At 52.8% G+C, this 20894-nt stretch overlaps 1 protein-coding gene across 15 annotated transcripts in view; it reads left to right on the top strand.

Moving 5' to 3' along the window:
• ATP2B2 (ATPase plasma membrane Ca2+ transporting 2) overlaps positions 1-20894 on the top strand; it is a 378716-nt gene that overhangs the window by 286269 nt on the left and 71553 nt on the right. For all 15 annotated transcript variants that reach the window (XM_070776843.1, XM_070776841.1, XM_070776840.1 and 12 more), the window contains 3 exons: positions 6136-6333; positions 11938-12195; positions 13206-13331. In XM_070776843.1, coding sequence (XP_070632944.1) covers positions 6136-6333; positions 11938-12195; positions 13206-13331 — 582 coding nt within the window. The remainder of the gene's footprint in view (positions 1-6135; positions 6334-11937; positions 12196-13205; positions 13332-20894) is intronic.

The following is a 20894-nucleotide window of genomic DNA, read 5'->3' as shown; positions in this document are numbered from 1 at the left end:
AGTGCAATGCTGCATCCATTATGTTCATCACCTGAGGAAATAGGGACCAGTTATCCCCTTGGAGGATTCCCAGGGGGCTCAGTAGCAAAGAATCTGCCTGCAATGCAGGAGACGCAGGTTTGATCCCTGGATCAGAAAGATTCCCTGGAGGAGGGAATGGCAACTTACTCCAGTATTCTTGCCTGGAGAATACTATGGACAGAGGAGCCCAGCGGGCTATAGTCCATAGGGTTGCAAAGGTCAGACACAATTGAAGTGACTTAGCACTCAATTACACTATTAATGGGGCTTCCCTGATAGCTGAGTTGGTAAAGAATCCGCCTGCAATGCAGGAGACCCCAGTTCAATTCCTGGGTCAGGAAGATCCACTGGAGAAGGGTTAGGCTACCCACTCCAGTATTCTTGGGCTTCCCTTGTGGCTCAGCTGGTAAAGAATCTGCCTGCAATGTGGGAGACCTGGGCTTGATCCCTGGGTTGGGAAGATCCCCGAAGAAGGGAAAAGCTACCCACTCCAGTATTCTGGCCTAGAGAATTCTTTTGATTGTATAGTTCATGGGGTCGCAGAGTCAGACATGACTTAGCAACTTTCACTTTCACACTATTAATGATTAAAGTAATAAAAATGAAAGGGATGTTCGGTGAGCTATGAGAACATTCAGAAACAGGTTCAATCTGAAGGGGACAGAGAGACAGGTTTAGCTGAGTTCAATGTGAATGAGAGGGAAGCGCAGTCCAGGCAGCAGGAACAGCATGTGCGAAGGCCCTGAGGCAGGAGAGCACCTGTATTGAAGCTGTACTAGAGAGGCTGGTGGCGCTGGGGTGTGTTGGCAGGGTGAGGGAATAAGACTTAAGAAGAAATAAGGGGTCACACTGTCCAGGGCCTTCCAGATCTTGGCAAGGAGAGTAGATGTCTGTCTGTGCAACGGAAGCCCCTGGAGCATCTTCAACAAGGGCTTGACATTCACACAGTGCACTTCATGCTTTTAAAACATCCCTCTGACCACTAGGTGGAGAATCGGTTGAAGGTGCCTAACCGAAGTCCTCCTGGACTGATGTGCAGGCAGTGAAGGGGAGTGGTCGGATCAGAGTTAAGTATTCCTTTGAGTGGAGGGACACACAGGTAGTAGTGATGAAGCCAAGTTTTTAACCCAGGAATATTTGTCTCCAAGCTCATATCTAAAAGGAGGGCCATTTCCTCTCCAGGGGATCTTCAAACTCTGTCTCCTGCTTTGCAGGCATATTCTTTACCACGAGCACCACCTGGAAAGCCCCTCATATCAAAAGGTTGTGTGGAAATAAGTGTACATTTTCTTATAGTACGTATTGATTTCTCCCTGTAAATTAAACTTTGAATCGTTCAAATAAAACATGAATACATTCTCCTGGGTTAAAATAAAAATATTTTAGTCCAAGTTAGAGTCCCAGCCACTGCAACCAATCAGATTGCCTTTTTCTTCCCCAGAAGTTCCACCATCATAAGTTTGGAGCAGATCCTTAAAGAACCTTTGCTACATATTTACATATATGTGTACCTATAGGAAATATAAACTATGGCTTTACTGAGTTTTCTGTTTCGCATAAATGGAATCAAACTGTACACATTGCTCTGCAACTTGCCTTTTTCACTCAGTTTTGCTATATTAGTGCATATAAATGGATTGTGTTTTCTAATTGTTGCATAATATTTAATGGACTGGATGCACCACAGTGGATTTAGCCCACTCACTTTCCAAAGACGGAAATGCATTTTTCTATAAATGTTATAGCTTTTGAAGGACTCGTGTTTTTTTTTTTTTTCCTTTCAAAATGTAAGACTTTTATTTATGCTAATGGAGGTACCCACACTGCAGTGACAACACAAATATTTAACAACTCCGAGCCTGGTGACTAAATTTTCCCATTTTCTTCAGGTGCCTGGAATCCCTGGGAGTTAGCTCTTGTCTGTTTGCCAAGTCTGTGTTTATAGCTCAAGGCTGTGTCCAGAACAGGGGAAATGGTGGAGTTGTTGACTTTTAGCTGCTGGGCCCTGAAATAGGCGCCCTGGCATGACATAGAAATAGCCCAGCTGTGGATTCTCAAAGACCTGGGGTCCAGTCCCGGCTGAGCTGTGTGGCCTTGAGCAAGTCACTTGAGCTCTCTGAGCCTCAGTGTTCCCATCCACAAAATGGAGTTTGTAATCCTTGTCTTACAGACTGGCCAGAGGTGAATGCAAGCTCCATGTGCTAAGTGATGATCCCCCAGAGCACAGATGTGTGCACTTAGCCCCCCTCTGTCTGCAGCCCCAGCATACTGGAGGGAATGGGGTGATGGTGTGGGGTGGGGCAGACGAGTTCGTCCTGCATCTCTAAAGGGGTCACTCGAGGTCACAGACAATGAAAAGACGTGAATACTCTGTCGCTGCTGTCAGTGTCGTGTGAGGGTGCATTTGAGCTCAGAGGCTTTCTGCCCGGATTCTGGGCCCCTTGGTGTGCCAGGCACTTCTCGTATAGTTGTGCGCCTTTCATTTGCACCCCAGCAGGCAGAAACAGCGAGTCTCCCCTCTGCCCCAACTTACAGCTGAAGAGACTGAGGTTCTGAGGGAGTGTCACTTGCCCAAGTGGCAGGTTGAGGCTAGAATTTGGTCCCTCTGCTTCTGGAAGCTTCCCTGAGGCTGCAGGCAGCTGCTCAGCAGAGCGCCCCGTCCTGGACCAACAGGGATGTCGCACCTCTCGTGATGACATCGCGGATGTCTGCGTTCAACCATCAAGACCCCTTCACAGACGGACAGAACAGCGGCTTTTCTGGCCTCCTTTTTTCCAAAAGGATGCTGCTGCTGCTGCTGCTAAGTCGCTTCAGTCGTGTCCGGCTCTGTGCAACCCCATAGACGACAGCCCATCAGGCTCCCCCGTCCCTGGGATACTCCAGGCAGAAACACTGGAGCAGGTTGCCATTTCCTTCTCCAATGCGTGAAAGTGAAGTCGCTCAGTCGTGTCCGACTCTTAGCGACCCCATGGACTGCAGCCTACCAGGCTCCTCCGTCCATGGGATTTTCCAGGCAAGAGGACTGGAGTGGGGAGCCTTTGTCTTCTCTGCCAAAAGGATGAGATAAAGGCTACTCGGAGGTCACCAAAGGACAGTTTGAATCAAATCTCTTAAACGATGCTGATGGAGAGAGAATGTGAAATGTCCATAATTTTGTGTGTACATTAAGGCTCAGTTTTTTTTTTTTTTTTAAGCTAATGAGCAAGATGAGAACCTTTTGGTGAAAAGGGCCTGGGCCAGGAGTCAGGAGTCCAACCCCAGCTTTGCAGCTGAATCACTGTATCTGAGTCAAGATACTTCCCCATCCCTGGGCCTCACTTTTCCACCTGCCAAATGGAAGAATGAGACTGGCTGACCACAGGACTTGTCCTGCTCCAGCAAAGGGGGAACCTGGGGCAGGGGATGGAGAGGGTGGAGTGCTTTTGGTATAGGGTTGCCAGATTTAACAAAGAAAAGTATAGGATATCCAGTGAAATTTGAATTCCAGATAAAAAAATAATTTTTATTAGCGTGTCCCCAATATTATAGGAGACATAACTTAAAAGTTATTTGCTATTTATCTGGAATTCAAATTTCACTGGTCATCCTGTATTTTGTCCGGCAACCCCATTCAGCACCTTCACCTCCACCGGACCCCTCAATTCTTTGATGCAGATAATTGATATCTTCACAGCTACTAGATCAACTCCTGGCCACCCACCTTCCCACCAGATCCTCACCACCCAATCCCAACCTTCCCACCAACACCCACTTTCCTGTTCACATAGAAATTCTAGAGCCGTGAGCTGAGAGGTTTCATGGGTCTAGGAATTCCTACAGCAGAGATAGGGGTGGAGATGCAGCTGAACTCAGGGACTTAAATCCGTGGAGAGATGTATGTCCGTGTGTATCACGAAGGCTGGAGGGACACAGTGTCTGTGGGTGCTCACGAGCGGCTGATCTCATCATGGGCCATGTCTACATGTGCGCACACACACTAGGGGCGCTGCTTCCGCATGTGACCAAGAACCTGGCCAGGGCAAAGCCTCAGAGCCTGGGGGAAAAGCCAGTGTGTGTCCAGTACAGCTGGACAGAGATGCACTTTGGGGGCAAAGCTTCCTCAGGTAGCCAATGACACAAGCGGCCGATACAACAAATCATTCCTGTTCAGCGCAAGAACCCACGTTCTGCACTCAGCTCTCTTCTTGTACATAATTAATAGAATACAAATTCTGACTCCAGCAGAAGACTTGAGCCACGTGCTGGGGCATTTTTTAATTTCTTCACCGTGAGGACACACTTCCCTCACCTATACTGTTCACAGAGAGCTTCCACGCCCCTTCCTCTGTGGAGTACAGCTTACCATAGCCTCGGGCTTATTTTGCTCCCATTTTAATGATGAGAACACTGAGTTTCCAGGGGATGAAACAACCAGCCCAAGTTCATCCGCAAACCTGACTCCTCACCCTTGTACAAAGAGAAACTCAGGTTCGAAAATCTATGGTTCCACACAGTGTCTGCTATCAACTGCATTTGGGTCTCTGAATTTTCAAGGCCTTCCTGGCTTTGTCCCGCGGATATTTGACACAGTATTTTAATTTTTAATATACTAAATGGTGAGATGCCCTTTAATCTAAATTGAATCTCCAGCACCATTCATCTCTCACACCAGCCTGGTAGTTTTCCTCCCAAAATAGGCACTGTTAATTTTCAGCCTGAGGCTGAGGAGACTTTAAATTTCTGCTCCTGGGGAGGGCATGACCAGTGGCCTGGGCCAGGTGGACTTTCCTACCTGTAGGTCTCCATAACAACTGTCTTTGGATATAAGGTTGCCACAGCCACCAGTCCCCACTTTCAGCCCTTCAGCCAAGTCCATCCTTCATGTTGTATATGAGGAAACTGAGGTCCAGAGAGAAGTGGGTTGTCTGCAGTCACACAGCCCTTCCGCTGTGCCTGTCCTCTCCTTGACCAGCCTCCTCTCCTTCTCACTGAAAACTCATCTCTTCAGTCTTACTCCTCCAGGATGTCGTGATTAATGACACCACTGTCTTAACTGAACAACAATGACCCAATATCCTCACCTGAGGGCTTCCCTGGGGGCTCAGTGGTGAAGAACCCACCTGCAGTGCAGGAGATGCAGCTTCGATCCCTGGGTCGGGAAGATCCTCTAGAGAAGGAAATGGCAAACCACTCCAGTATTCATGCCTGGAGAATCCATGGACAGGCTACAGTCCATGGGGTCGCAAAAGAGTTGGACGTGCCTGACAGACCAATGCTTTTCACTGTGAACACATATTAGCCATTCCAGCATGGGAGGCTGGGGGCAACTTTTCCATGTGCTTAGAACAGGGCCAGCCTGGGTCCTCCGGTCCCAAGAGTGTGCCATGGCTGGGTCTCATGAAGGCCTCCATCTCCCCATCTATGAAAGAAGCATAACCCAGCTCAAGCTCCCTTCCTCCCACTGCACAGGCAGGACAGTGGATCTTCAGCACTTCCTGTACGGATAGGCAAGGCCAGTGGGATGGGGGAAGGTCTCCTTGGGAACAGGACACCCTCAGGCTCTTCTGCAGCTCTCAGCCAGTCTGGCTCTTGGAGGCAGTAGGTGGGTGTCTTACTATGAACATCAGAAGAGGCTCAGCACCCAGAACCCCATTTCGGAGGCATGTCCATCTCCTGTACCCCTGAACCACAGACTGTAGGATCCCAGGACCACCAAGCTCCTATATTCCTGAGCAAGGGGCTCTTCCCTTCGCAGGACTCCCCCAGCACCCGCATGGGGCAGGCGTGCAGAGAAACACGGGTTGAATGAATAACGGGATGAACAAAAGACTATTGGAGTCCTAGGCCCTGTGATGTGATAGCTTGTCTATGATGGTAGATATTGGACCCTGGGGCCCCTGCAACTTGAACAGCAGAATGCCCCAGTCCTCCAACTCCAGCACGCTGTGATGCCATTCAGGAGATCTTCTGGGTGGAAGCTAGCATTGGGCGCCGGCTCCTGGTGGGTTCCTGCTGGTTTCCTGCCTTGTTTTTGCCTCTCTCCCCCTGCCACGTGGCCGCCCCCCTCGGAGTGATTCCTGGGCATGTGTGTCTCTCCAGGACCCCCAGGCCAACCTCTCTGCACTCTGTCCTCAGGTTTGCCGGGCACTGCTCCAGACCTGGAGAAGAGAAAGCAAATTTTTGGGCAAAACTTTATACCTCCAAAGAAGCCAAAAACCTTCCTGCAGCTCGTGTGGGAGGCCCTGCAGGACGTGACGCTGATCATTCTGGAAATCGCCGCCATCATCTCCCTGGGGCTCTCCTTCTACCACCCGCCCGGCGAGAGCAACGAAGGTAAGACGGCACCTGGGACCTCCCGCTCCTGGCCTGAAGCACGCATGCCCGGCCACACCTCGGGGGACCTGGGGGCTCAAGGCCACCGTTCCCTCCAGGCTGGGAAACTGAGGCCAAGGGGCAGTGGGTGGCTGAGCTGGACCGGGGCTGAGAGTGCCTGGCCCCCCTTCTCCCATGTGGGAAACACAGAGGTTGGTCAACCACGGTCACGTCAGGGTGAGCGTTTGTCGAGCACTTAGTGTGCCGAACTCCAGGCCGAGATACCGTCCTCCTAACAACCCCATGACATAGGGGCCATGATTACGCCCATTTTAAAGATGTGCCTTGGGCACAGGGAAGTGCATTAACTTGCTCCAGGTCACCCAGCTAAGAAAGAGCCCCGAGATTTTGCGGTGGGGCTTGTTAAAGACACCACTGCCCAGACCACGCTCTTGTTCAGTCGTTCAGTCGTGTCCCATTCCTTGCCCTTGCGGCCCGTGGCTGCAGCACCCCGGGCTTCCCCGTCCTTCACCATCCCCCAGAGCTTGCTCAGGCTCATGTCCATCGAGTCAGTGATGCCATCCAACCATCTCATCCTCTGTCGTCCCCTTCTCCTCCTGCCTTCAATCTTTCCCAGCATCAGGGTCTTTTCCAATGAGTCAGCTCTTCACATCAGGTGGTTAAAGTATTGGAGCTTCAGCTTCAGTCCTTCCAGTGAATATTCAGGGTTGATTTCCTTTAGGACTGTCTGGTTTGATCTCTTTACTGTCCAAGGGACTCTCAAGAGTCTTCCCCAGCACCACAGTTCTGAAAGCATCAATTCTTTGGCGCTCAGCCTTTCTTTATGGCCACTCTCTGGTTATGTTGAATGGAATCCAAGGAAGAGTGACCCCAAACTTCTATCCAGCTGCTCTCTGTGGGCTCCTCACTCTCACAGCTGACGACAGACCCTCCGAATCGCCCACCTATGGGCAGCATCCATGCTCCATCGGACACGGTGTCAGCCTCGGGCCCCTTGCCCTCTGGGTGCTCTAGCTTCTGAGTGATCCTGTTTCAGCTCCGACACTGGGCTCCCAGAGGCCCCCAACTGTGAGAAAAGCCATGATGACGTCAGAGCCCTGTGCAGCTGATATTCTGGAACAGGGATCGCAAACTTCAGAGCACGGCCACATCCTGTTTGTGTGTGGCCCTTAAGCAAGTCACTTTCCTTCTGTGAATCTCAGTTTCCCCATCTGCTAAACAGGGCAACAGACCTCACCTGGAGGGGCTCTAACAAGGAGGTGGTGGAGGGGCATGTGGACAGCCTGGCACACAGAGGGCGCCCAAAGATGCTGGGCCTGCTGCCGCTGTCGGGGGACCACCCTGGGCTTCCTTCCCTGCAAGTGTGAGGCGGGGATCTCACACTCGGTGCCTTGCAGGAGGAGGACTCTCAGCCACGATCCTTTGCTTGGTTCAGGGCCAGCACACCCTGGTGGGGCTGATGCTGAGCACGCTTGGCCACGTGACGCATCTCGGGCTTGAGAGGACATCCTGAAATGTGCCCTGGGTTCTGAATGGGGCCATTGCTTGGTGGGTGGAAGAAGTACTGCCCCACTCACCCAGGGAGGGTTCTGGAGTAAACCTACTTTCTCAGTCAGGACTTGGGAGCCCTAATGGAAAACCTCATAAATAAGTGAGGAGGTTGGGATTAATATATACACACTAATAGACATTAAAATAGATAACCAACCAGGACCTGCTGTACAGCACAGGGAACGCCGCTCAATATTTTGTAATAACATATAAGGAAACAGAATCTGAAAAAGAATAGATATGTACATATAACTGAATCACCGGGCTATACACCGGAAACTAACATGACATTGTAAATCAACTAGACTTCTATTTTAAGAAAAGAAAACCTCAGCCTCCATTCTTCCTTTCATTCCAAATACTGAGCACCTGCCAAGGGCTAGACTTCACCAACTCCATGCAGCTTCCCTTTATCATGGCGAAGGTTTTTAAGCCTGAATCCCTCTACACATCTATACGTAAATAGAAAGACAGGCAGACTGATAAATATATACACATAAGCCACGGGCTATGTAGGATTACATAAGATATATTGTTTTGCTGTTAGATTTTTATAATCTGATTTGCATTAGTAGAAAAGTACAAATACTTTGTTATTAATTATTATTAGGCATCTTAATGTGCTTCATAAATAGATGATCCTTCTAGGTTCACTGCTTCAGGCAAGCAAATAAAAAGTGAGAACTAAATATAGGAAATAGTCTTTATGGGCCTCATTTGCCCAAACGAGGAGGTGGTCCCTGAGGTTCCTTGTACAGCTGCTACCCCACTCTCTCCCATGCCAAAATTTCCTGAAAAACTGGATAACCAAGTCTATCTGGTCAGCTGCCTTTAATTTTTTTTTTTACCTAATATTACTAGTTGCAGCCATGAAATTAAAAGATGCTTACTCCTTGGAAGGAAAGTTATGACCAACCTAGACAGCATATTCAAAAGCAGAGACGTTACTTTGCCAACAAAGGTCCGTCTAGTTAAGGCTATGGTTTTTCCTGTGGTCATGTATGGATGTGAGAGTTGGACTGTGAAGAAGGCTGAGCGCCAAAGAATTGATGCTTTTGAACTGTGGTGTTGGAGAAGACTCTTGAGAGTCCCTTGGACTGCAAGGAGATCCAACCAGTCCGTTCTGAAGGAGATCAGCCCTGGGATTTCTTTGGAGGGAATGATGCTGAAGCTGAAACTCCAGTACTCTGGCCACCTCATACAAAGAGTTGACTCATTGGAAAAGACTCTGATGCTGGGAGGGATGGGGGGCAGGAGGAGAAGGGGACGACAGAGGATGAGATGGCTGGATGGCATCACCAACTCGATGGACATGAGTTTGAGTGAACTCCAGGAGTTGGTGATGGACAGGGAGGCCTGGCGTGCTGCAATTCATGGGGTCACAAAGAGTCAGACATGACTGAGCAACTGAACTGAACTGAACTGAACTGAATATTACTAGTTGATTCCTTTTTTCTGCATCACCTCTTTCCAAAGAGGATTTAAAGCAAATAAGTTTGCTCCCTTGATTGAGATATAAATTTGACTTTGAACTGCCTGGCAACCAAAGCAGAAAGTGAATTGGGGTGATTTGCATAGCTCAAGTTATCAGTTAGGAGGAAAGGTAGTTCTTTGAGAAGATAGTACACCCCCTGACAATGAACTGTGGGATGAACTTACACACAGGACCTTATGTGCGAGCGTGCTGTGTTGTTTCAGTCGTGTCCGACTCTTTGCGACCCCATGGACTGTAGCCCACCAGGCTCCTCTGTCCATGGGATTGTCCAGGCGAGAATACTGGAGTGGGTTGCCACGTCCTCCTCCAGGGGATCTTCCCCCATCCAGGGGATTGAACCGGTGTCTCCTACATCTCCTGAATTGGCAGGTGGATTCTTTACCACGTGCCACCTGGGAAGCCCAGGCCATTATGAGAGATGCATAATGGGCAGCATTCTTTGCAGAAATTTTGTAGAAAATAGAGAAGAAGATGGTACACTGCTTCTTGCATAAGGTTCGAACAAAGCTAAGGGCGCAACACAAAAGCATGATAAGGAGGGTAATTCTTACTGTTTTTAGAGCCACCTCTAGTTGGGAGCTTTTAGGGTAAAAGTTCATTTGATACTCACTTGACCCTCACAACAGCCCTGTGGGCAGATACTCTTATTACCCAGGAAACCGAGGCCCCGAGCTGCTAAATGACTTGCGAGGGCAGACTCCGGGAACCGGCAGAACCGTGACTCAGACCAAGGCGTTCTGGCCCCCGAGCCCGCGTGCCTGTCCGTCGGCTGCCTTTCCTCAGAAAGGGACCAGGTTGAGTCAGTGCCACCCGGATAAGTGACCTCAGGTGACCCTGTGTAGTGCAAGCTTAGAACTCAGCGGGCAGCGGGGAGAGGGGGTCAGTGGGAACACAGATCAGGCTCCCGGAGTGGTGCCCCACAACCCTGCTCTCAGATGCCTGGAGTCGCCTCCATCCTAGCGAGATGGGAACCAAGGCCCAGAGAGGGGAAGGACTTGCCTAAGGTCACACAGATTGGTGGCAGGAGGGCTGGGTTTGGAACGCCAAGCTTCTGGTTGTTTCTACTGCCCTTCACTTCTTCTGGCTGAGACACCAGCTTAGGCCACAGTGGGTTGACAAGGGCAGCTGAATACACTCTTCTCCTACAGAACGGAGTTCTTGAACTTTGTGACTCACTCCTCCCTGACACCCAGGCCCCAGCCTGCGCTCTGAACCTTCCATGGTGCCTGGACCACCCCCACCATGGCAGACGTAGGCTGCATCAGTTACGTGTAAAGTGATGCTGTGTACTAAGTTGCTCAGTCATGTCCAGCTCTGTGCAACCCTATGAACTGCAGCACCCCCCCAGGCTCCTCTGTCCATGGGATTCTTCAGGCAAGAATACTGGAGTGGGTTGCCATGCCCTTCTCCAGGGGACCTTCCCAACCCAGGAGTCAAACCCGCATCTCTTATGTCTCCTGCATTAGCAGGCAGGTTCCTGACCCCTAGTGCCACCTGGGAAGCCGTAAAACAGTGCTGGTGACGGACTAACACTAGACTGCCCTGCAGTACCCAGAACCCCTCCCTGTCTGCTTTCTTGGCTCAGAGACCTCTAGACACTTGTTGGAGGTCACAAAGCACTTTCATGGCAGGGCTAGGATAGGCATAACCCCTGCTCCCAGCTCCCTGCCGTGACAGCTCCCTTAGTGCCAGAGAGCCAGCAGAGTGCCCAGCACATAATAGGTGCTTAGAAAATGTTTGTGACTTGACCAGTTTTGAGAGTCCGTATTTGATGCCAGGCCCTGGTAACCACCTCAGAAGTAGTTTCTCCAGTTTACTGATCAACAGTTAGAGGGAAGGCCAAGTGGGTTCCCCAAAGTCACACAGACAGTGAGCAGACACACCTTAGAAAGCCCTGGGTCTGAGGAGGGCAGTTGCAGTTTCCCCAGATCCTGTGGTCACAATCCCCAGATCCTGTCCCTGCCCCAGTCCAAGGGAGCCCAGAGGTGACCTCAGCAGGACCCACCCACACCTCTCTTTCTTCCCCTTCCTCTTCTCTTTCCCCCGATTGCCCCAGAGCAGCAGGAGGTGTTCTCAGGGTCTGGTGGCTCCGAGTGGTGAAAGGAACCCACACCTCTACTTTCTTGCCCTTGTAGGTACCATGTAGTCATCAGACTGTAGGTCACACAAGTGGCTCAGGGTATCAGTATCCTCACTGTGTATTGGAGGCTCAGATCCAGTAAGACCCTCCTGTGTGCCGAGCGCTGCCTGGAGGTTTACCTTCCTCCCCTGGAGCCTGGCCTCAGTGACTCCCGCTTTGCAGACGAGCACACTGCAGCTCAGGGAGGGCAGGGACTTACCCAGGACCAGAAAGGGGCAGCAGCAGGGTTCGGACCCAGCTTGTTGGAGAGCAGGTCCCGCCCCAGCCTAGAGGCCTGCCTCACAGTTGCTGGAAGAATGGAAGGAAAGGATGTCAGCAAAGCTGCCTTTTAGACCCTAAAGCACTTGCACTGTAGATTACCATGAGGCCCCTTCTGCCTGGCTCACCCGCCCTGCCTGCTTCCTTCCGCTCTGTGCAGGATGTGCGACGGCCCAGGGCGGGGCAGAGGATGAAGGGGAGGCAGAGGCGGGCTGGATCGAGGGGGCTGCCATCCTCCTGTCGGTCATCTGCGTGGTCCTGGTCACCGCCTTCAATGACTGGAGCAAAGAGAAGCAGTTCCGGGGCCTGCAGAGCCGCATTGAGCAGGAGCAGAAGTTCACTGTGGTCCGGGCCGGCCAGGTGGTCCAGATCCCTGTGGCTGAGATCGTGGTTGGGGACATCGCCCAGGTAAAATATGGTAAGTGACCCCACTGTTGAGCTGGGTGCTAGAACTGGAGTCCAGGCAGGGGTGGGAATGGGCCAGGCAGACCCAGAGAAGCAGGCCCAGGGCAGAGGGTGGATTCCTGAAGGCTGACCCCAAGCTAAAATATTTTCTGAGCTTCTTGGAGAGGTGGAAGGCTCATTTCTGGAGGAGGTAGGATTCCAGAATGTATTTAAACCATAAAATGGCAAATGCATGACACATGTACCACCACTCTCCAAACGGCTACCCTTAGCAGACATTACTAGTTGATCTCAGCTCAAAGCTGAGATAACATCATCAGATGACTTCTCAGCCCAGCACTCCAAGGAACACTAACACTCAGAGTGGGTTGATGAAGGGAACTCCCTTTCCCTTCTCTGATTTGGCTGTTGGTGGATGGTTGTTGTGCTAGAGAAGGTGTTATAAGGAGTGGACACGAATGAGCAAACATTCTAGGCCCGTGATGCTGCCATGGAGAAAGTGAGCAGGCTGGTGCCAAAGGGGATTTAGCTGAGATATGTCCTAGGTAAGTAGAGGTAAGAGAAGGGGGAAAGGTTGGAGGACCCCTTCTCACCAGCCGTATTATCCTCCGATAATATTCCTGTCTTGGGGTCTATTCAGCCTAGTCAAGACAGGCCCTTCCCAAAGAATTTCCCCAAACCATAGTTGAGGCCAAAGAAGAATGAGTCATTGAGAAAACTGGGCCCCAAATCCATGCCATGCCAAGAGAAGCACCTTAGAAACTGAGGGACATGCCCACTTGAGCTCAGATAGAGGCAGGACCCGACCTCAGCGCTCCAGGCCCCCTGCCCTTCACCCAGGCCCCAGGCTTCAGCTACCCATTGGCCTGTGATGGATGCCACCTTGGTTCCTGCACCCTGGGAGCGCCAGGCAGCCTGTTCCAGAAGGCGACTCCTCCTTGCAATCCTGCTTGAAGGGAATATTCCAGCCTCTCCAGCCCTTGAGACCCTGCTGACGGCCCCCCTTGCCCTTCCTCCCACCAGGCGACCTCCTCCCTGCTGATGGCCTCTTCATCCAGGGCAACGACCTCAAGATCGATGAGAGCTCCCTGACGGGGGAGTCTGACCAGGTGCGCAAGTCGGTGGACAAGGACCCCATGCTGCTGTCAGGTGAGCTGCGGCCGCCGTGGGTCACTCCCGTCGCCGCTTCCTGCCCCCGTTCCCCGGGGGCGCCCGTATCCCCTTGATGAGGCTGGAGGGTCTCAGAGCCTTTGGTCTTTGGCTCCAAATCTCTGGCCAGCTCGGCCCCAATCAAGAATTCCCTCCTTTTCCCCAGAACACATACATTAAGTCTACTGTGTACTCAGTACTTCTCCAGGCCCTGGGGTGAGCCCAGTGAATAAAACTGACAATGAATTCCTGCCCTCCCCGCCACCATGGAACTTACCTTCTAGCGAATTGGTTTTCTGAAAGTTGAACATGGAAGTCTATTCCCATTAGGGACAAGAAAGAACCAGTCTGGTGACCATTGTTTTAGAGGCATACTGTGTGCCAGGCACTGGTCTGGGGGCTGGGACCTAAGACAGATGAGGCCCCGGCCTTGAGGAGCTTGTGGTATCGTTAGGAGTCAGACAGTGTGAAAATTCCAGAGAGTAATAGATATACTCTTGAGAGTCCCTTGGACAGCAAGGATAGCCAACCAGTCAATCCTAAAGGAAATCAACCCTGAACAGTCATCGGAAGGACTGATGCTGAAGCTGACGCTCCAGTACTTTGGCCACCTGATGTGAAGAGCCAACTCATTGGAATAGACCCTGATGCTGGAAAAGATTGAGGGCAGAAGAAGGAGATGACAGAGGATGAGATAGTTGGATGGCATCACCAACTCAATGACATCACTTTGAGCAAACTCTGGGAGATGGTGAAGAACAGGGAAGCCTGGCGTGCTGCAGTACATGGAGTAGCAAAGAGTCAGACATGACTGAACAACTGAATAACAGCAACGATAGATACTTGATGAAAATAAAACAGGACAATGGAGTACAGCTGGCTGGGGAGGTCGAGGAGGCCTGTAAGCTGAGGTGTGAATGATGACACAGAGCTGGTCTTCCAACTTTCCAGAGGATGAGTATACCGGCAGCAGGAATGGGAAGTGGAGAGGCCCTGAGGCAGGACTGGGAGCAAGATGGAGGGGTCAGATGTCAGGCCTGGTGTGCCGTGCTCAAGAGTTCATAAATGTTCTGAATGTTATGAGTGCTCTCTAGAATTAGCAGTAAGCTGATCCCGTTTACATTTTTAAGATCTTGGTCTGACTGCTGCAGTGGGGATGGCAAGAGAGGAGGGGTGACCCTGCAGAGGCGAGGTACCAGTCAGGTGAAATACCTTCTCCGAACAGGACACCAAAAAGGCATTCCTGTCCAGCAGTGCTCAGCACACATCATCTGAGCAGCTGCTCTGAGCCAGGCTGAGCAGTGAGATACCTCCCTCCCTGACCCCACGATGATCCAGACTCACCCTCCACCCTTGGAGGCCTCCAACCTGAGTAAGCAGGAGCATGGAGGCAGGGAGTAGACTTGCAAACAGCTAAGTCCATAGAAGAGGAGTGAGGAAGGTGTGAGGAAACCAAGGGAACAGAACCATCTAGAAGAGGTAGAATTGAGCGGGGTTTTAAAGGATCAGTAGGAGCCCACCAAGCAGAGTTGTGGAGAAAGGGTCCTCCTAGCAGAGGCACAGCGGTCTAAAGGAGGGTGGAATTTCCTAGAAATATTACAAAGAGGAAGAGGAGCATGTCTACAGGGTATGATGGTGAAAAGAACTGAGAATCGGGTCTGGGGCATTTATTTATCAAGAACTTATTCAATTATTCACTTATGGAGCACCTACTGTGTGCCAGTGGTTCATGGAACAAGCAAGGTTCCTGCCCTCCTGAAGCTTAGAATCTGGTAAAAGAGACTGACAAGAAAGGAACAAACAAGCAGATATGTACCACAGTTTCGGATAGGGATAAGTCAGGTGAAGACATTACATCATTGTAGTGAGAAAGAGACCCTGAGGAAGGGGATGGGAATCTTAGTTGATCAGGGAAAAGCGTGTGTGAAGAGGTTGCATTTGAGCTAAAGGCAGAGCAGTGAGAGAAAGAGCATTCCAGAAAGAGGGACAGTAAGTGCAAAGGGCCGGGGGTCTGGCCGAGTGATCATGGAAAGCCATAAATGCCCTCTGGGAACTCAGGGCCACGTGGGAGCTCAGTAAATGGTCATCGCCCTATGGCCTTGGTTCTGACCTCTGAGCTGAAGTGATTGTCAGAGAGGTGGTTACCCTTGAGAGAAGTGACTCCGTGGGTTATGAGGCTCAGTGCAAGTCGAAGGGAGGTGCTGGGCATGAGTGGATGGGAAATGAAGGTTCCAGACAGTTTGGAGGAGAGGAGAGGTAGTTCCCTGGCAGGAGGCTGGGGAGAGAAAATGTTCAGGATCACTGACCTGAACGAAGCATCAGCACGCAGCCATGAGGGTGGACAGATGTGGAGACCCTGGAAAAGAGCAATAGGGTAGAGGTGGATGGGAAGTCGGCTGGCCAGCCCAAGTAGGGTCAGCCACTCTAGTCTCAATCTATCCACCTGGAGGGAAGTCAAGACAAATGGAGGAGACCCTGGGCCTCTGGGTGTCAGGAAACAGGAGCCAGGGTCTCCTGTGATGTCTTTTGTGGGCAGAACAGAGAGGGTGTGCCGAGGCCAGGGGATCTCGGTCGGTTTGTGCTGACACTTCGTTGCTGGCAATCTGATGGGAGGTTTCTAGCAGGCTTCCTCGAGCTCTGTCCTGTTGCAGTACGGAAAGTGTGCCCATCAAGTTTGCAGAGCCCACACACCCAGGGAGGGTCAGGACCCATGAAAGGTGGCCAGAGTGCAGGGCGAACTAGACTCGAGAAAATGCAATGGACTCTGAGCTGCAGCCGACACCCTGAAATGTGAGGGGGAGGGAGGGCGGCGGCTCAGCCCAAGTTCCGGGGGAAAGACGGTGAGAGAGGGGCGTAGTCAGCCCGATGGAAAGCAAGCTTATTGGGGAGAGAATTCTGTGACAGTCAGAACCATTCTAGGAACAAAAGAGGCTGCCTGTGTGGTAGTGAGTTCCCCGCCACTGATTGTATGTATGTAGGGCCTGGACAGACTGGGGGTGGGGTGGTTGTAGAGGAGGCCAGAGCCCTGAGCAGACACTGCCTTCAATGCCCCTCCCTGTGGTGAGAGTCACAGATTCAGTGCACCCGTCCTCACCCGCACCTCTGCTACAGACCCGCCTTACTTCCTTTCCTCTGCCCTGCCTCTACTGGGGCCGTTTGCTCCTCCCAGGTGGCCCTTTTCCTTTCTCGTTGCACATTTAACTCCTGCCCATCTGCTCAGTGCCCCCTCCTCCACGAAGTCTGCACCTTTGGCCTGCACCCCAGCACCGCCTGGGACCCTTGTGTTGGCCCGCGACATCACACAACACTCGGCCATTTGGGCACAGGCTGTCATGCTGATTGAGTTTTGTGCTGCGCAGAGCATCTCAGATAAACAGCGAGACTATCCACAGTCCCGCCACCCAAACAAATCTAACAGGTCTCACATTTATGGGCTCTTCCATCCTTGGCCGGTCCAAGTGTGTGGGAGCCCAGGCCTGAGGCTGCCAGGAGGTCTGCCCAGCTCCACCCCAGGCCCTGCACCCCTTAGGGTTCAGGCAGTGTGTGTGAGAGTGAAGAGGGAGGCTGCACTGCGTAATAGAAAGAGCAGAGTTCAGCCAGGCTGAGCCAGATCTGGGCTCTGGAGTGAACTCACTCTGTGGCCTTGGGCACGTCGCTTCACTTCTCTGAGCCTCGGTTTACCTGTGAGGACAATAGCGATATCCTGGTGTGTGACGTAGGTGAGGCCCTTACCTAGCATGGTGCAGCCAGAGGGATGCCCATGGTGGGCTGGGTCCCTTCCCTGCTCCTCCCAAGGAGCCTGGACTTGGGAGTGACTTAGGCCTGGGTTCAAATCCCAACTCTGCCCTTCACTGGCTGGGAGACCCTGGACAAGCTTCTTTCTGAGCCTGTGTTCCCTCACTTGTAAAATGGGAGAACAACTCCAGCTTATGTGTCCTTTTCCCACCTCTTCCTTCATCTTGAATGTGTCACCGTTCCCCCTCTCTGGGCTGGCCCTGTCTCTCCATCGTGTAACCCCTCCCCACCTACAGCCTGCATGAGCCTGCCTTCTCCAGGGAGTCCCCCTGGCTTGCTGTCTTCCCCAATGCTCTCAACTCTGCATAACTGTCCTTTGGGCACTCTTTTTTGGGGAGTGGGAACATGACTAGACTTCTCACACCCTTCCCCTGTGCTAGAGGCTTTGCTGGGCCTTCTGGTCAGATGACCCTCAGAAAATACAGAGAGACCAGCCTGGGGGCACCTGCAGGGTCCTCATGGTAGTTGAGGAACCACCCCCACCCCACACACACACACATCGCATCGAGCACATTGGCTCAGCCTGCTGCTGCTGCTGCTGCTAAGTCGCTTCAGTCATGTCCGACTCTGTGCGACGCCATAGACGGCAGCCCACCAGGCTCCTCTGTCTCTGGGATTCTCCAGGCAAGAACACTGGAGTGGGTTACCATTTCCTTCTCCAATGCATGCATGCATGCTAAGTCACTTCAGTCATGGCCGACTCCGTGCAACCCCGTGGACAGCAGCCCACCAGGCTCCTCTGTCCACGGGACTCTCCGGGCAAGAATACTGGAGTGGGTTGCCATTTCCTCCTCCCGGCTCAGCCTTGAGGAAGGCAAATAATGCTTGGTTCTGGGTCCAGTGGCCCAGCCCGTGACCCTGGCCAGGTTGCTTTGTCTCTGAGCCTCCAGGTCCACGTCTGTGTAGTCACCGGGCCCCCCCACATCTGCCTAGGCACAGGGCTGTTTTGGGGACCACATGCCTAAACCAGTGGGACTATCCTTTGTGAATGGTGTGCTTGTGAGACGCTGTGTGATGTGGATCAGACACAGAGGCAGAACCCCCCAGTTCCTGCTCTGCATCAGCTCCCGCTATGACCTCGGCCCCTTGGGGCCTCAGTCTCCCCATCTGACAAATGGGGGCAGACCAGCCTTCAGGAAGATTCAGCTGTATCTCTAGCACTCAGGGCACAAAGGAAATCCTAAAGCCCCGAGCACAGACAGGAGGACGCAGGCCTGTGTCTGCAGTGTCTTCTACCTGGGCAGAGCAGACGAGCAGGAATCTCAGGGCGATCCTCTGTCCACGGGGCCGGGTGGGGGTGGTGGTGGGCAACAAACCCAGTGTCACCTTCTCCCCCTACTGCCCGCCCACATGCCACCAGTGTGGCTGTGATGTCCACTCTGCAAGGTGACCCAGAGTTTCAGACACTTCACGTACAATTGGTTAAGATGTTGGGGGGAAATTTCAATTCTTTAAAAGTCTGTGTGGGTCAGACAGCATGCAAATGGGCCCTGGAGTGCAGGGGCCCATGAACTCAGCCTATTTTTTTTTCTAGTTTTGTATTTTAAAATAATTTCAAACTTTCAGAAAAGTTGCAGGAGTAGCATAATGAACGCCTGCATGCCCTCCCTCTGATAAAACTGCTATGGCCTTCCGCTGCCCTCGCTCTCAGGAGCCATACGCTCTTCTTGCAAGGACCCCTTCCTCCTTCAGGTGTGTCTCCCGAGAAAAGGTATTTTCATGAGTAACAACAGCACAGTTGTCAACTCAGGAAGCACACCAGACATACCATCCTCGTTCACGTGTACTGCCAGTCCCCACAGCATCCCCCAGGCTGGGGCCCGGCGCAGATGCCCTGCAGCCTTTAGACATCCTGCTTCTTCAGACTCCCTTAACACCGAGCAGATCTGCAGCGTTTCCTGGAAAGCCAGTGGTTTTTAGCCCTTCTGGGTCATGAACCCCCATGAAAGCAGTGATCCCTCCTATTAGAAATAAATGCCCAGACTTGCCTCTTTGCAGCCTGGCTTTCCACGTGGCGCTAGAGGTAAAGAACCCACCTGCCAGTGTAAGAGATGTAAGAGGCACAGGTTCAGTCTCTGGGTCGGGAAGATCCCCTTTAGAAGGAAATGGGAACCCGCTCCAGTATCCTTCCCAGGAAAATCCCATGGACTGAAGAACCTGGTGGGCTACAGTCCATGGAGTCACAAAGAGTCAGAAAGGACTGATGAACACACCGACACACACACCCACAAGCGCGCGCGCGCGCACACACACACACACACACACACACACACACACACACAGTGAATGCCACAGGAAACCGAAGACTAGGCAGGACCAGCACGCTGTCCTCAAAAGCCGCGGCGCCCACCCCCAGCAGACCCTCGGCTCAGCCCCCTGAAGGACCCCCCTCTCCCTCCTCCCTTACCCCTGGAACCAGAGCCCGAACGGCACGAGGTAACCCAGGACCTCGACAACCCTCTGGGGCCCGCTGCCCACCCTGCCCGCCGAGCGCAAGGCCAGGCACGGGGAGCCGGACCTGCCGCCACTGCCGCCGCCAGGGAGCCTAGGACGACACCGTGACCGCAGGGAGGCCCCGTCTGCCACGCGGCCCGCGCTCTCTCCATTACACTACCCTGCCTCTTCTCCACGAGAGGCAGCGGGGTGTAGTGGATAGAGCACGGGTTCAAGTCCCGGCTCACCTCTCACAGCTGTGACCCTGGGCCATCGCTCAACCTCTCTGAGCCAGGGAGGCCACAGGTGGGCGGAGGGGCCGGGGCTGGCACTCGCACCAAGGCCTGCCTCACTGGGTTGTTGTGAGGGGGACGGGCTCGTGGGTGCTGCAACGCTCTGCCGACTTGGAGTGCTCGTGGGCCTGAGTTATTGCTGTTGTTAACCGCGTCGGTAACAGTAACGGCGACAGCACCACATCTGGGCCGGGAACCGCATGGGCTTGGCCTGGTGCTCTGCTGGAGGCAGGTGATAACTCCCAGACAGGGCCTCCATCCTTCTTCACATCTCTACTCTCAGGAAAAGGCCTCTGAGACGGCCCGGCCTCTCCACTCTCCCTGTCCGGAGAGAGGCTTCGGAAGTCAAAGCCTGGAGGGTGAGGAGCTCTGTGCCTCGTGTGCTGTGCAGCCTCTCAGCCATTTGACCTCTCTGTGCTCAGAAGCTTCATTTCATAAAGCTAGGCTTCACTAGGCCTGCCCGCAGGGCCTCAGTGCACCCCACTTGTCATCTCCAGAGCCTGTGCCCTGAGATGCCATCTGGACCAGGTCTGGGGCAAGTCTGAGGCAGAGGTGGGCTTTGAGCCTGCAGTCGGGTAGGTTCTGGCCCACACTCTGCTGCCAGCTCAGAAATCACCTCCAGGGGGACGAGATGAAGGTTCAGGTGGGGGGCCTGGATAGGCCATCCTGTTGGCTAGAGCCTGCAGAGTTCTCGCGGTCCAGGCTCCTTTCTGACTCACCGATGGACGGACAGACGGGTGCTGACACGGCTCCCCCTGACTCACCTGCTTCCCTCTCACTCCTCGGGGCCGTGTCCCCAAAGAGCCCTGCCTCGGATTTTGTGCACAAGCCCCACCCCCCACCACCCCCAGCAAGGGGGAGAGAATAGGAGCCTGAGCCTCCCGGCTGCCCGAGCAACGTGCTTTGAAATGCGGGTGACGATGGTGACCTCACCAGGGTCCATGGCCACCGAGAGGGAAGAGCAGGCCACAGAGTGTGGGGCACAGAGAGACCCTCTGTGCATAGTGGTTCTCCTCTTCCCTCCCTCAGCACACCTCCAGTG

The sequence above is a fragment of the Bos indicus genome, chromosome 22 (genome assembly GCF_029378745.1).
Source record: "Bos indicus isolate NIAB-ARS_2022 breed Sahiwal x Tharparkar chromosome 22, NIAB-ARS_B.indTharparkar_mat_pri_1.0, whole genome shotgun sequence".
NCBI lineage: Eukaryota > Metazoa > Chordata > Mammalia > Artiodactyla > Bovidae > Bos > Bos indicus.
Note: the sequence above shows the minus strand (reverse complement) of the source record. Positions and strands in the feature narration are given on the sequence as shown.